Genomic DNA, 16,964 nt, shown 5'->3' on the forward strand with positions numbered 1-16,964 from the left:
CGACTGGAAAAAATTCTCGTGAGTCTCACAGATGGCTAGTTGACAACTATGTCTAGTATATGTTCATAACATAACCTAGATGTGAAGGGAATGCTCTGTGCAAGTTCTTAAATGGTGCTGTTTTGCATGATTAGGTTTATACTGCAGCATCTTAAGATGGCTTGTGTACATAAGGAATGGACTACAAGAGAACTAAACATAAGGGTCAAACACTCAAGAAAGGACAAGAAATCTATTAATACGTTAATCCCTTGGCTTTTAAAAATGGATTTTATAGTGCAGAATGAAGTATGAGAGACCAATTGAGTTTAATGAAGTTACATGGATTAAGCCACTATTTCTACAGTTAGTTCTATCATTTACTGAGATACAAGAAGTTTGGTCATGGGGTACCATGAGTTTGAAATCCCATTAAAGACATCCAGAAGACAAGCAAGGTATATACACACGTGGGTATGGACTACAAGGACTACAACTATGTACAAGTAAATCATTTTTATTATCCAGTTGATATTCTCCAAAGTTTATTTATGTTTTTTTCTCTTTTAATTCTAAAGTATATCATTACCTTTTTTTTTTCTTCCTTTCGTTCTCTCTTTTCTTTGATAAATTTAACTATTTTGCTGGAATAAACTGCCACTATGTGTTCATCAATTTCAATCTATCTTTTAACAAAAGATCTCTTTCATACAGACCATTAGACACCTCTTCTAGGGTATTCCATGGTAACCTCACACCAAACATGTTTAAAACAGATGAAAATCTTAACTTATGATCTCCTTACACGAAAACATCACAACCACAAACTCTTTATTTCTATCCTTTTTTAGTAATCCACAGGTTTCTAATCACCTTTGATTACTTTCTTCAACTTTTACCACTATTACCTATGGCAATCTCTACACATATCCAATCAAACCTGTAGCCACTTCATTCTTAGCACATGTTTAGTCATTCAATACATAACAAATTTGTTCACTATATTATTCTTTAACATTTTTAAATGACTCCCATTATCTTTAGGAAAAGTAAAATCCTAACCCTAAAAAATTCAGACTTTGGCCTAACTTCTCTAGTCTCCTCTTGCCATTCTACAAAATTCTTTGCAAGTGCTTGTACAGAAGTATGAAAGCAGATTTGCTGAAGGAGCTATCATTCCATTTTTCATAATGGCTGCTATTTTCCTTAATGTTTTCATCTTTTGCTTATCTTTGAAAAAAAATCAGACTGTTTTCTGCTCAGGAACAACTGTCTAAGGCCTTCTCTCTCCATATTATTTCAGTTTATGTTATTAAACCAATTATCCATCCATCTCCACCAATAATCATAAACTCTTAACAGGGGAGAGTGGAGGTATTTTTTCCCTCCTATAACCTGAGCTCTCAGCACACTTTCCAGAATCTAGCAGGCACTCAATAAGTAGTTAAGTCAGAGCACACCTAAACACAGCCTTTTAAATCTTGCCTTCCACAGCATTTTACATATTCCAATGCTCTTTATTCAACTCCACCATATGCCAGCAAATACAAACACCTGGAATGACCTGGAAGCAATGGCTTTATCTTTGTTTTTTTTAAAAAAATTAATGTAATATAATGCTAAACCAGTGGTAAATCCACATTTCATGAGTGTTTGGTTTTGTATGTCACAGTGCTCAAATTATAGGCAAAACTAGAAAATAATTAATTCTGGTAATAAATAAGTAAATCATGGTTACCATCACTTAAGAGAACTAAAAGGCTAAGTAAATACAGCCAGAAATAGGAAAGTATGTAGTAAAGAAACTCATAAAATTAGTTGCAATGTTTCAAAGTTTGCACATCAAAAATATTCAAGAAGTTTCTATGGGAGAGCATACTGTTTTCCTTCTTTTTGTTTGGTTTTCCCTAGTGGTAATTTAGTGCTTATTCACTACAGGAGAATTTTGGTTCACAGTATTCAATATGTTCATTTTCAATACATTCATCTTATCTCCCCCAGATACCACCACTTTCATTACTATGGATCTGAAATAAGATTATATCTAAGTAAGCAGTAATCAATGAAGCAATTTAATCAAGCGACTGAAATCAAGTTTTGTACTGGCAAAACATTTTACATGAAAGCATAATATTGTTAAATGGCAAGGTGGGGTTCTCTTTTTCCGAACATGATTGTTTCGAAAAACCCCTCCTCCAGTCACTACGGTGGTGACACTAATTACAACTTATCCAATAGAATCAGTCAAAAACTTTCAACAAGTCCGAGATTTAAAACAATTCACTATTAAGATTTTTTACTGAGGTGTACTGATATTAAAAACTATCACGGATCACCGAGATAGTAACATAGAAGTTTGATTTGAGAGACTTTTTAAAACATTTTTCAGTCAGCTTATCTTCAGTCAGAAAACTTTAACTTCAAAAGCATGGCTTTTAACTTTCTGTACGGGAAATTTGTCTTCCTATTTTGAAATCACAAATCATAAGAGAAATAAAGTAGGAAAAGATCTAATTCTTATCAATTTTCTGGGGGAAGACTGAAGAAATCTAAATTATGTGATTTGCAGTGGTTTACCAGCAAACAATTAAATGTGTGAAGAAGGTTTCAGAACAACACTTGTGATTCATACAGCTCATAAAAAATGCACTCCAAGACTTCTAGAAGCACTAAGTAAAATTAAAGAAAGCTTCTGATGGGGATTTGTCAGCTACATCTCACCTGAAACAGAAAAAGAAAAGAAAAAAACAATTGCCTCAAGTTGCAGGGTTTTCCCACTAATGCCTGCATACAGCTCACCTACAACTAGGGACTAAATAAAGCCCACACGTTCAGCAGGCAGCGCATCAAGGTAACCATCCCAGTTTTGAGTACATAACGCAACCACATGGGAAAAGTCCTGGAGAGGAGGAATTTTCTCTCAGAAATCCGAAGAGAAAGATTTGGCAAGGAAAGTCTCCCTCTACTAGAGATCGGGAAGAGGGGCAAGAACCAGGCGCTTTACAAGACCTAAAGGTTTTTCACTTCACGAACTCAGCTGAAAATCACCCACCTCTGGCCCCCAACGAATCCCAGAAAACGCCCTCCGTAAGAACTCCGTAACAACTCGGCTGGGCTTTTCTCACCTGGGCCCGGCAGAGGTCCGCAGTCCCTACGCAGAGCGCACTTTTCAGCAATACGCCTTGCGATTGGTTAACTCGGGAGCAACGCGTGCGTTCTATTGGCTACGAGAGCCAAGTTAGGGGCCAGAAGGCGGGAGTTTGGAACTGGCTGTGACAGGCCGGCTGCCTCAGTTCCCAGAGTTCCTATTGGGTCAATACAGGAGTCTGCAAGATGGCGGCAGCGGCAACTTGCAGCCCTGGCGCCCAGGGTACCGGGTCTACGGCGGCATCCAGTAGGAGCAACGTCACCAGCTTCCAGAGGAGGGGGCCTCGAGCGGGAGCTTCTGACAGCGGCGGCCCTCGGCTGGTGTCCATTGCGGGCACGCGACCTTCGGTGCGGAATGGACAGCTGCTGGTGTCAACCGGGCTGCCTGCCCTGGACCAGCTCTTAGGTCGGTTCGGAACTGAGATGGGTTCAACCCTGGGCGCAGTGAGGGAGGGGACCTGTCGGGGAGCTGCTCTGACCCCACACGCCTCTGTGACCTCCCTCGACCTTCGGACGTGGAGACTGTAGTCTGGGCTAAGGATGACTGGAGGGAGGAAGGGTTGCATGGGGACGTCTGAACGCTGTAACCAAACCCGGTTTCGTACCTCCGCCGTCACTGCTTCGCTGCCCGCAGACCCCTTTCCCGATCACAACGGGTTACCTACGTGCTTTTACCCTGAAGTGCTTGTAGTGTAGAGTTGCCTTTCCTGTGGAATGCCTCCTGATTTCTGAGTACATTGTCACACCCCCATCCAGGTAGTGCATGGTTTGCCTTAACCTACAAAAGTTTTTTGGTTTTTTTTTTCTTTTATGATATTTGTGATGCGCATTATTTAAAAATGCTTTTTTAAAAAAAAGCATTTTCTCCTTTTTCACCGCCAGGCTATTGCTCTGGTTCTAAATATTAAATGGTTGTAGAAAGTTAAAAGGCTGTCCCAGGCGTTTAGATACTCTATCTGCATTAAACATGTAAATATATATTCTTGTTGAGTTTCCTTCTGTGTACGTTTTGCTGCCAGGATAGACTGCACCTTCATGCTGTAAGTGAAATGTGCAATTTTAACTTGCATTGTAAGGAAGAAAAAGAATCTGTCCTTAAGATTTCTTTTATGGTCTTTGAAATTTTCCATGAGAATCCTACTGAAGTATGTGCTTGCTTCATAAATGTTAGTTTTGAAAGGATTGACCAAATCGAATTGATCGGGAAATTTTTCTGCATTAATAAGGCTGTCAATCAGTTTCGGAAAATATTACAAATGCCATTGCTTGTCCTCCTCCTTCACGGGCCTTTTCTTTTTTCCTCTAATTTTCCCACTATGACAGGTTTTTCAAACAGGTTTAGTATAGAGGAACAAATGACAAAACAGCAACCTAGGAGAAAAAAACATGGCATTTTGATTCTGTCATTTCACATTCTAACTGTGTCCCTGTCATTTCAACAAAAATTTAAAGTGTTTTCAATGAATTTTTTTTTCAAATCTATATCCTGAGTTACAATGTACTATAAACAATTGTTTGTAGGTACATATCTATAAACAATCTATAGGTAGAATTAGTTGATTTGCTACATATTTAGGTAGCAATTTTTTTTCACTTTTTCTATGTTGTGGGACTCACTTGATGTCACTGTATATTTGAACTTACGGCTAAACAGCTATTCCCATTTCTTGTACTTGCAAATCTCTGTTTTGTAATTTAACAGGGATGTGTAGCTTCATTTACCTAACACTGATAGTATCCAGACAAAAAGATGGCATTTCTGGCATTAGGCCAAGAAAATGTGCCTACCACAGTGTCTGGCATTAGTAAGTTCTAAACTGAGTTCTTCATTGAAAAATAAAGATAATGTGGTAAACATATAGGACAGTGTTATGTATCTGAACTCCAAAAGCAGAATTGGGCAATGCGTGTCATATCCCTTGTCACTAGTCACAAAGCTAGTGGTCCTGTGGGCTGGTCTTTAAGACCAAATGTTAGTGTTCTTTGAACTAAGTTGCAGCTGTCTCAAAATCTTGAGAACTGTTTTCAAAGGCTTTGGATGATTTATTGAATTTAGGATTAATGATCTAACAATTTGTCCTTAAAAGCACCTTCTACAGAGACAGAAACTTAGAATAGAAATTCGTTTTAGGTGGTTTTGCTTCAGGTAGAGTGCTCTAGTATTTGTACCAAACAAGCTAAGAGTTGCTGATGTATCTTATATATGTAGAGTTAGTTGCTGCATTTGGAAAACCTGTATGTCCACAAGTATTTTCGAGGTTGACTTCTTATTAACATCTTTGTATCTGATTTTCTGTCTTGTAGGGTACTATGGAGCAAACACTTTGCCTTTGTTTCTCATTAAACATTCTTTGAAAGTGGAATATTTGGCTGCTAATGCACTTAAGTGTAAGCAACTCAGACTGTGTTGTTTCTCTGAGCAGTTATTGACTCAGATTGTAACCAGCCTAATGTGACCATTCTTGTGACAAAGAATCATGATGAGAGGCGGTTATGATTCCAAAATAATGAGTCTATAGTATTGTGATTATGTCTAACTATAAAAAGTTAACAGTAAATCTTGTGTTATATACACCATGTAGTACAGTACATTTGTATACTGCCTCTGTGACATAGTTGGAATTTTAAACCTAATGCAAAATATTTTATAAAGACATCATTCAAGTATTGCGTGTCATTAATTAAGTTCCCCAGGACTTCCTTTCTTTTAAACATGACATAATCATATTAAATATTTTTGTGCTGAAAGCTTTATTATTAGGTTTCACATTTCCCAAGTTGTATGCATTTAAAGTTTCCAACCTCTTAGATTTCTTAACCCAGGTTCTCAACCCTTCACAGCATTTATATTATTTGAGGAGGCTATGTATAAACAACACACTTGTATTTTAGAAGGGAATAGGAACTTGATAGAGATTTCATTTGTCATCTTACAAGAACTTCCAAAGGAAGATTATAGTAAGTAAAGCATTCTAAGAATTTCTTTATTTTTTCTTTGTAAAGGGAGTTAGCACTTGGAGTAAATAATCTTCTAGGGAGTCTTAGAAAGAAGTTCCAGGGTAATAGCTGTTTTTAGCATTTAGACCAAAAAAATAAACACAGGCATGGTGGGCTCCTTTTCCTTTGTTTTACTATATTTTAATGGTGTGAGATACTATATCTCGCTATAATATAATCCTATAACATAATCCTGGTTCTATCTTTATTCGTGAGCCATCATGCTCTGCCTCCCTGGGGTGCATTAGCAAGAAGCAGTGTCAGAAAAGCTGCGGTGTGTCAGCCCAGGCTTTCTGAAAGGAGAGCAAAGGCTTCCTAGCAGTGACTTCGCCTCTGCACTCAAACACTCATCCTGGTAGAGTGATACAGGTAGATGTACACCTAGGGAAAATTTAATTTATTTCCTTTGTAATACTATTTAAAACTGCTACTTGAGATTTAATATACAGACTGTTATCACTGTTTATGTTTTGATTTTCATGTTTACCTAGCCATGATCATGAGTTACCATGTTTCATAACTCTTGAGAGCAAAAAGCAGGCTTATTGGCAAAATAACTGCAGTTTGTTTTAAGATGATATTGGTGTGAACAATGAAAAGGCAATGGACTTGTTTTTTGTATATTGCATTTCCCCAAATCTCTTAAAAATTTTAAAAAGAATTCTTTATTTTTATTTTTATTTGAAAGGCAGAATTATTAAGAAAAGGAGAGACTTTCCATCCTTCGGCTCACTCACCACATGCCTGCAACTGAAACCAATCTGAAGCCAGCAGCCAGGAGCTTTTCCCTTTTACCTTGGTGCAAGAGCCCAAGGATTTGAGCCATCCTCCAGTGCTTTCCAGGTCATAAGCAGGGAGCTGGATAGGAAGAGAAGCCGCCAGGAGTTGAACCAGTGCCAAAGCCAAAGATGGAGGCTTAGCCTCCTGCACTAAGGCGCTGGCCCCCAAATACCTTCAATCTTAAACATGAGTTTTCCTTTATTTGGAGTTCTGGAAAGGACTAGTATGAAACACTATTATCTTTCCTTTTTTTCTATTTTTCATTATTTTACTTTTTCTAACTTGGAAAGAGAGGTTCTCTTAAAGGTAGTGCCTATGGACTTTCTTATTCTAGTATATTAATTGACTTCATTTACCCAAAATTTATGGTGTAATTACTCACTTTTTTGGGAGAAAATGTGTGATGATTGAATTTTCTATTCCCACGTGAATTAAAATAACAGAAGTTCATCCCTTCAGATTTTAAAAATCCTAAGACAGGAAGATATTGGCATATATAATATTTTCCTTTCCTGATATTGTTATCGGTTTTTTTCCTGGTTTTAAGATGAAGTGTTAACTGTCTAAAAGAATTGTGGGGCAGGCATTTGTTGCTGGGAGGAAGACACCGCCTGGGATTGCCTACATCACGGATCAAGTGTCTGGGTCCTAGCCTTGGCTCTGCCTCTGATTCCACACCCTGGGAGGCAGCAGGTGCCTGCTCCCTGCCGAGACCCCGCTGAGCCCCTGGCTCCCAGCTCCTGTCTGCCATTAGACAGTTACCAGGAGGAAAGCAGTGAGTGGAAGATGGCTGCTCGGCCTTTCCATCTTCTCTGTCTCTGCTATTAAAGTACCATTTTAAATTCGGAAGAGCTGTGGAATCTCTTAAAATATCCTGTGATATATTGAATGGTTTAAAATATCAAACTTCCAAAGTCTTCAAAGAGTTCCGGAAGTCAGGCCAAGAGCTTATGTAGTGACTTGTCAAATGCATTGGTGATTTTTTCAATGTGAGGATGAAAGGAAGAGGAAATGGTGAACATGACCATTTTGCTTCTTTTTACCTTAATCATGAAAAAAGAGATGATTATTTCCTCACCCCTTAGTTATCTTCAAAATGCATTAAGGTACTACTGGGGAAAAATCTGTTTTAATTAGGAATTTTATTGTGAAATCTGCTTTTGGACTTAGATAAAATTACTAATGAATTACTGAATTTTAAAGTAAAGAGAGCTTTCAAGAAATTTTTCAGTATAGTCTGTTGTGATTTGTTGTTTCAGCTTTTTATTTTCATTTTTGTTAGTGCATTAATGTGAACTTAGTCAAACTTGGGTTTAAAATACAGCCAGAACCATATGGTGTACCAAGTAAGTTATGTCAGGATACCTTTTACGAAATGCTTTTTACAGAAATACAAGGTCACTTCACATTGAAATCAAGTTTGTAAAACTAGAAAGGTTTTGCTACTGTATGTGTGTATGTGTTAGATCATTTCATTATATACACATAGGATAAAAATGTGTTACATCATTCTCACCACAACAGCCGTCAAAATAAGTAGCCATTTCTATAAGCAATATAAATTCAAATCTAGTGAATTTATTAATAGAGCTCATTAGGAGAAAAGTTTACTTCTGTCAATTTTTGTAAAAGAAGTCCTAATAAAATATTAATTTGGTTGACAAAGGATTGAATGTGTCCTCATTGTCTTCAGTAGTATCCAAGTTTTTCGCACATTAGAATTGCTTACATTTTATTTATTGAAGAAGCAATGAGAGAGGAAGAGCCCATCAGCTGCTTCTCTCCCTAAAGGTCCACCATGTCCCAGGCTGGTCAAGCCAGGAACTTGGTCTGCCACATGCATGACGCCATCCTCATCACGGCTGCCACGGTGGATCTGTTTAACAGGCGTTTGCAATTGGAAACTAATGGTAGAACCAGTAATTGAACCCAGGAGTTTTGATAGAAGCCATACCTGGGTTTTAATTAAGCTGAATATGTACCATCGCGTTTTAGAGTGTTTAATTTTAAGGTGTATTTGAATTATCAGTAGCAGAGCTGTAAGGATCATTCATTTATAAAACTACCTGGTTCTACAATGCTTTGCTTAAAGTAGACATTTTGTACAAAGAAATGTTAGGGTCATAGATGTCTGAATGCAGAATTTTAATGAACTGGCAATATTGAAATGCATGGTATGGTGCACTTTTAAAGTAGTTGAGCAAAGCTCTGTCAAAGGATAAAATTATGACGGTGTAAATATCTTAATTATTTTATTTTCAAGTCTAAGATTGGGCAATACTTCATTTCATAAAATGAAAGAAGTGTCCCTGTAGCTGACTTTTTACAGAAGCTGCTGTAGCCTGGACATTGCAATGTCTTATTTGCTGATATGATTTCATTTCTTTATACATATATGAGATAGATACTAAATAATTAAGTGTTAATTTTTCCAGTTAAGGAATAGTGGAAAAGTACAGAATAGTGTGAGGTAAATTGTCCAAAATGCACCTCACAGTTGGTGTTTATATGTGATTAAAATTGTAAAATTAAACCTTTGGTCTAAATTTGATCCTGTGTGATTGTTCATCATATTCATTTCCACTTAAATTTTTTTCATCTGAGTAACAGTTGAAATTAGCCTATTTGGTCTGGGATGACATTAAATGCTGTAATGAAAGAACTTCTATACATTAAGAATTAAAATATTGTGACTCCCAGACTAAATATACTCCCACAGGAAATGGAAATCTAGTTTTTTCCTGTTCTTTATTTCCTTCCCTGAAAATTTGAAATAATTATCCATATTGCCAGAAAATTGATTGAAAGTATCATCATAAGGCAGTATAAGCCACATGTTGCATGTTATTCTGGGTGTATATGAATCACTAGTTTTCAGATTACTTCAAATTTGCTTATTTACCAGGGGGGAGAAAAAGCACTACCAAAGGAAAATATCGTACTAGATTGTTCAATCTGTTGCCTGCACTACAAAGTTTTCTTAGAAAATTCTTTATTGTTGTTCTGATTATTTCTGTCAGTTTTGTGCATACACAAAAACAAAACAGTTTTGGAAACCTTGTCTTCTATTGTCCTTCAATTTTGAATTTTCATTTAAATAATTATGCTTTAAACATGTCTATTCAAATTTGATAAGCATCTGTTTTAATTCTATTTTAATTCTAAATATGTTCTCTAGTAATATTGGAAATGGTTTGTGACTATATCCTCTTTGAAGTGATAAAAATATTAAATTTTAAAAACATATTATTCTACATATCACAGATTATATACAATAATAAAATATTGATAGCTTTATTATTAGTCATTTCCTCAAGGATTCTGAAATTTTAAGGCAAATAACTAGGTGAATTTCTGTTTTGGTAACAGGAATATTCTGTGGTGTATTTCTGTAGTAATTGTGCACATTTAGACCTTGGCTACTGAGTTAATTTGTTAATATGTGCTAAATATAACACCACTGGAGTGCTTAACCACAGTTAGGTTGAATGCTGCTTGGTTCTATCACCAGAGAAATAAAGATAGTGCAGTATATTATGAAAGTAATTGTAATGTGTAGTGTGCAATTATATGTAATGTGTAATTATTTCATAATAGCACCTTGAGCAAAGTATTACAAAGGTAATTAAAATGTTGTTCACAACTGCATTTTTAAAGTTGCTGAAGTACCTGTCCTTGATAAAAGCCTAACTTCTGTGCTAAAGATAATGTGAACTGTAAATTAATTTTCTTTTTGATTTTGTTTCATTTCCAGGTGGAGGTTTGGCAGTTGGAACAGTTCTTCTAATTGGTTAGTATAAAATATATACTTTGCTCTTCCTGATAATTATGCTGTGCATAATTATTTTACAGGATTTTCCATTCTGAAATTAAATATTTAAAGTATTAATTCCCTATAAAGTTAAGGGATATTAAACAATTATCTTAAATTTGAATTGAACTTCAAATGTTGATCTGAAATTTAAGTAAATTAGTAAAATACAACTGAACACACAGCTCTTATAATGAAAAAATTCTTACAGCGTGTTCTCAATTTTTTAAGATGAAAATTAATGCCAGCTTTTAAAAATTTCAGTGTATTGGTGGAATTATAATGATAAAATTGAGAAATTAATGTACTAATATACATCTTGTATACAACTAGTTTTTATTGTCTATTGGAAGAAAAATAACAAAGTAATAAATCATATTTTTGTTCATCCTTTCAATTTATAACCCATTTTCCTCATTTTTCATGAAAATAATACACTGTTAAAATCTTGACAGTTACATAATCAAAGCATTCTTATAACTTAATCTATATTCCTGTGACATCTATTGTAGCTGGTTTTGTCCTCTCATGTGGTATACTTGCTTTCTCATGTAACACCTTTAAAATATGTGAAAAATGGATAATTCATTGTCTTAAATCTCCAAATTAGATGCCATTTCTTAATTCTTCTTTTAAAAAAATATTTATTTATATATAGCAAAAAAGAAATGATATTTCCCATCCTACCCTCCCTCACTCTTATCCCCCAACCCACTTTCCTTCCTTATTTTAATGTTTACAATGACAGTTTCATTTTACCTTATATTCACAAACTTAATCCTCAACTAAACAAAGAATTCAGCAAGTAGTAACTAAAAACCACTGTTTCTCAGGTGTGTGGACAAGTTCTATTATAAACAATAATTAAATCTCAAAATCTTAATTTCACTCATACATTGCATTTTTGTTGTACTCTTTACATTTGTTAGCACAAATCAGAGAGCACTATAATATTTGTCTTTTGGGATCTGGCTGATTTCACTAAACATAATAGTCTCAAATTGCATACATTTTATTGTGAAGTATAATATACAATAGTATTCCATTGTAATAACCCAATTTCTTTATCCAGTCATCAGCCACTGGACATCTGAATTGGCTCTGTGCCCTAGCTTTTGTTTATTGAGATGATATAAGCATGAGGGTACAAATAGCTGGGTCATATTGCTGATTTTATTTTCTTTGAGTGAATTCCTAGGAATAGAATGGCTGGGTCATATGTACATGAGTTTGTAGACTTGTGAGGAATCTCATATTGTCCCATAATGGTTGTACCCGTTGACATTCCCAACCACCACGTATTAGCATATCTTTCACCCCAGTGTTTGTTAATTTTAAATTTTTCAGATGATATCCATTCTCTGGGGTGATGTGAAGTCTCATGCTAGAATTAATTTGGTTTTCACTGATAACCACTGATCTTCAGCACCTTTTCGTGTATCTACTGCCCATTTGCATTTCATCCTTTGAAAGATGCTGTTCATATGCTTAGTCTACTTTTTTTCCCCTTTTGTAAAGATTTATTTATTTGAAAGAGAGTTATGGGTGTGAGGGGGCGGGAAAGGGAAAGAGGAAATGGCCTTTCATCTACTGGTTTACTCTAAATAGCCACAATGGCCAGAACATTAACACCGTTTGTTAGATGCACCGTCCTTTGTTTCTCAGGGGACTAATTTTTGTTCATTTGTCAAAGATTAGTTGGTTATAGATGCATGAATTAGTTTCTCTTCTGTCCCTGTGGTCCTTATGTGTACCCATGCGCCAGCAACAGATTGTGTAAGAAGAACTGCTTACTTTATAACATGTCTTGATACCTGATATTGTGATGCTTACAGCTATACTTGCAATGATGATTATTGCTTTAGCTATTTTTAGTGTCTTGTAATACCATGTGAATTTGCTAGATCTGAGCAAAATATCGTTGATGCCTTAACTGGAATCACATTGAATCTACATTGTTTTGGATGTGATGGGCATTTTGATGGTATTAATTCTTCCAATTCATAAACATAAATGATTTTCCTAACTTTTTGGTGTCTTCTATCTCTTTCCTTAATGTTTTATAATTTTAATAGTGAAATTCTTTCGCATACTTAGTTAAATTCACCCTAAGGTACTTAGATTTTTCTGTTAGGAATGGGGCTGATCTTACAATTTCTTTCTCAGCCATGGCACTGTTTGTGTGTCAAAGGCTATCAGCTTTGTGTGTTCATTTTATACCTGCTTCTTTGCCAGACTCTTAGGAGTTGCTATCATCTCTTGGTGTGATCTATATAAAGGGTTGTATCATCTGCACACAGGGATTATTTGACTTTCTCCTTTGCGATTTGTATCCCTTTGATTTCATTTTCTTGTTTAACAGCTCTGGCTAAAACTTTCAGAACTAATATTGATTAGCAATTATGAGAAGTGCGTCCATGACTGGCTCTAGGACATGATGTAAATACGTCCAGCTTTTATCATTGAATATGATGCTTACCATGGGTTTGTTGTGTATTGCCTTCATTGTGTTGAGATATGTTTCTTCTATATCCAGTTTTTTTAAAGGATGTTATCGTTAAATGGTGCTGTGTTTTATCAATTTTTTTTCTTTGAATCTCTTGAGATAATTATATGATTTTTTTCCTCAGTTCGGTAATGTACTGTATCACAATTATTAATTTGATATGTTGATCCTAGATGCCAGGTATTAATCTCATTTTTACCAGATGGATTATCTTTTTGAGATGTTGTTGCATTTAATTAGCTAGTATTTTTGGTGAGGATTTTTGTATCTATGTTTGCCAGGGATTCTGGTCTGTACTTCTCTTTTTTGTTATTGTTGTCTCTTTTTTTGTGATTTTGGAATTAAGGGCATGCTGGAGATGCCATTTCTTTCTCTCTTTTTTTTTTTTTAGATGTATTTATTTTTCTTGGAAAGGCATTTACAGAGAGAAGGAGAGACAAAGATCTTCCAGTCGCTGGGTCACTCTTCAAGTGGCTACAGCAGCTGGAGCTGAGCCGATCTGAAGTCAGGAGCCAGGAGCTTCTGCTGGGTCTGCCATACAGATGCAGGATCCCAAGGCTTTGGGCCATTCTCTACTGCTTTCCCAGACCACAAGCAGGGAACTGGATGGAAAGTTGAGCATCCAGCACACAAACTGGTACCCATATGGGATCCTGGTACAAGAGAGGCGAGGATTTAGTTCTGGGCCATCGAACCAGCTCGAGTTGTCATTTCTCAACCTGGCTTTTAGGTTTCAATTTTCACACTATTCACTACCTCGATTACTCTATTTATGTGTGACATTGTCTCTGCAACTCTGCCCATAACTGAATACACATTCCCAATTTCATATTACTTGTAGTCCACATACTAGAACTATAAAATGTACTTTTCTTTTAGAAGTTGTATTTTATTTGGAATTATTCAAGTGGGGGTGGGGTGGAGAGAGGTCTTCCATCTGCTGATTTACTCCCCAGATGGCCACAGGGCTAGGACTGGACCACTCCCAAGCTAGGAGCCAGGTCCTAGAAGCTTCATCCTGGTCTCTGAATGAATGCAGAGGCCCAAGTACTTGGCTAGCCCATTGCTTTCTCAGGTACATTATCAGGGAGCTAGGTCAGAAGCGGTGCCTCTGGGATGCCAGGCAGTGCTCGTATGGAATGCCAGTGCTACAGGGCAGTGATTTAACCCACTGAGCCACAGCACTGGCCTCCAAAGTAAAGTTTTATTCATCAATTTTTGTTAAAGTTAAAAAAAAAATGTGGTATGTACATTAGAAGAATTTTCTGCAAAGCTAATTCAAAGTAGTGGGGTGGGATGGGGGGAAATTTTGGTATTATGTCTTAGTATGTAAGGCCCCCACCTGTGACCTTGGCATCTCATATAAGCGCCAGTTCGTGTTCGTGTCATGGCTGCTCCATGGCTAATGGCCTGGGAAAAGCAGCAGAGGATAGCTCAGTTTGTTTTACTCCCGCCATCCACATGTGAGACCTATGTAAAACTTCTGGCTCCTGGCTTCAGGCTGACTGAGCCTGGTTTACTTACCCTGGCTGTTGCCTTTATCTGAGGCGTTAACTGGAGATTGGGGGATCTCTCTCCATCTCTCCTTTCTCTTCCTCTCTGTCTCTCCCTCTCATGTAACTGCCTTCCAAAATAAAAAACAAATATTTTTTTGAAAATTAGTTACACGTAAAATTTAACATGTACATATTGTACACAGCAGTTACTTAATAAATTATGCATTATCAAAGATATATGTGTGTACATACACATATAAAACATTCCTTTCTTCATGTGTCCTTTGTAATTGAATAGTAATGATGATAATAATAATGAGAGCAGCCATATCGTTTCACTTACATAGGTTATGTTTTGTATGAAGGACTTTATATATGTATGGTTTTTCATGTAATATAACAACCTCATGAGACACTCAATTCCTGGAATCTACAGGAGGAAATGAGGCTCAGAGGAATGAAGTAACCTTTCCCGTAACAGAAATCAGGCTTTGGTTTCAGCATCATTCCAAAACCCTTGTTGGTAATAATTTCACTCTATAACGTTCCTAAATATTTGGATGAATAGTCAAAAACAGAAAGTAGGAGTTGTATGTATTTTTAGAATAGTAAAATTTAAAATGAAAAAATAAAGCAAGTAAAAAAGAACAGTGAAGTTTTAAATGGTAAAGTAAAGCCAACATTTGTGAATTTTTGTTTTAAATTTTATGATACAGTTCCTTAGGCTCTGGAATTCTTTCTCCCTCCTACCCAAACCCCCTCCCCTACTGATTTCCCCAACATTGTGATAATAGCACAATCCTTCGAAAACAGTCTTAAGTCCATCATTCTGCTATTTACATATATCCTAATCTTGTAGAAACATGGAAGAATTATTTAATCAATGTAAAATAAGGGTGGATGTTGCATGATTATAAAAACCTTTATTTTACATGATCAACATTTCTACTTTCAAGCCAGGCAGTTTTGTCTCTAAACTGGTTAAAATGATCTATGGAGACTGCTGAAAGATTCCCAAATATACAGAATTTATTACAGATTGGCTTCGGGGAACATTGTGCTATAGTGTGGTAAGTCACTGCTTATGATACCATAATCCCACATTACTGTGCTGGCTTGTGATCGCTTCACTCCATTTGCCATAAGACTACCCCAGAGCTTGGGTCCGTGACACCCATACAGGCGACCCATATGGAGTTCCCATCTCTTGGCTTCAGTTTCAGCCTAACCCAAACCTTGCTGTGGTGGCCATTAGGGAATGAACCAGCAGATAGAGGATCTCTCTGTGTCTCTTGCCTTTCAAATAAATAAATCTTTTCTGGAAAAAAATTAGTCTGCATAATTATAGCTAAAATATCTAAAAATAGCTAAAAATGTTCTAGGTCAAATTTCTTAAATCATACAGTTTAATTACATTGGTCCCAGATTTTGTCAACACAGCCATTTATTTCCATGTGATTCTTGGCTATAGAGAATCTTTATTTTTCGTGCTTGTCATTTGTATCAAGAAACATAGAATCTACCAAAGGATGTATGAAATAAACTAGACAGCTCTTTCAGTTCCTTATTCTCTAGTCCCCTGTAATGTATACTGGGTGTCTCACCAGAATATTTCTGGGTACTTAATACACGTAAGAACATTCACCACCTTATTTTTTCTTTTGAATACACCGTAGGCATTGTCCCATTTCCATTCGCATAGTTGTAGCTCATTTTGTTAACAACTGCATTGGAATTAATTATAAAATAGTATCATAATGTTGAGATAATATTTGGAGTTTTTATTCTATTTTTCTATCATAAAGAATTCCATTGCACATAATTTTATATTTGACCTTTGTACACACACTTCTGTATAATTATGTGAATATCCCAGAGTACATTCCCAGTTGCAGACATACCTGATGGAGCCATGTTAAATTGTGTTTGATGCTCTTAGAGTGTTCATTCAGTCAAGGTTAATAAGTATACCAGTTTACTTACATCTCCCCCACAATGCCGCTGTATATTATCACTCATTTTAATATTTTCCAGTCCAATTAGATTGCCAGATTAGTAATTTTAGCTGATAGATTTCTACATTTCTCCATTCCCAAGTCAATAGTGAATGTGATATGCCTTAAGAAATAAAAGGATAGTTCCAAAATATAAAGTAAATGTGGAAAATTAAGATCACTAGTTAAGAGCCTAAGCCATCACTGAAATTTTTTTTTTCAATTTTAGTTGTAGGAGAAAATTAAAGCTGGAA

The 16,964-nt window shown here is 36.1% G+C and overlaps 2 protein-coding genes across 8 annotated transcripts in view; one reads left to right on the forward strand and one right to left on the reverse strand.

The window, feature by feature from the left end:
• The window catches only part of IMMP1L (inner mitochondrial membrane peptidase subunit 1), a 68,410-nt gene extending 65,259 nt beyond the window's left edge, over positions 1–3,151 (reverse strand). For 2 of the 5 annotated variants that reach the window (XM_040980033.1, XM_040980027.1), the window contains exon 1: positions 3,032–3,111. The gene's annotated coding sequence lies outside the window, so the exon portion shown is untranslated. Of the gene's footprint in view, positions 1–3,031 lie in introns of all 5 variants that reach the window. The other 3 variants (XM_040980029.1, XM_040980028.1, XM_040980030.1) reach the window with 3 other exon arrangements.
• A 155-nt stretch (positions 3,152–3,306) lies between these two features.
• Positions 3,307–16,964, forward strand: part of ELP4 (elongator acetyltransferase complex subunit 4) — a 227,507-nt gene continuing 213,849 nt past the window's right edge. For all 3 annotated transcript variants that reach the window (XM_040980038.1, XM_040980040.1, XM_040980039.1), the window contains exons 1-2: positions 3,307–3,532; positions 10,658–10,693. In XM_040980038.1, coding sequence (XP_040835972.1) covers positions 3,313–3,532; positions 10,658–10,693 — 256 coding nt within the window. In that variant the 5' untranslated portion in view covers positions 3,307–3,312. The remainder of the gene's footprint in view (positions 3,533–10,657; positions 10,694–16,964) is intronic.

Source organism: Ochotona curzoniae, unplaced genomic scaffold, assembly GCF_017591425.1.
Source record: "Ochotona curzoniae isolate NIBS_2020 unplaced genomic scaffold, NIBS_Ocur_1.0 contig_3432, whole genome shotgun sequence".
In the NCBI taxonomy this organism is placed as follows: Eukaryota; Metazoa; Chordata; class Mammalia; order Lagomorpha; family Ochotonidae; genus Ochotona; species Ochotona curzoniae.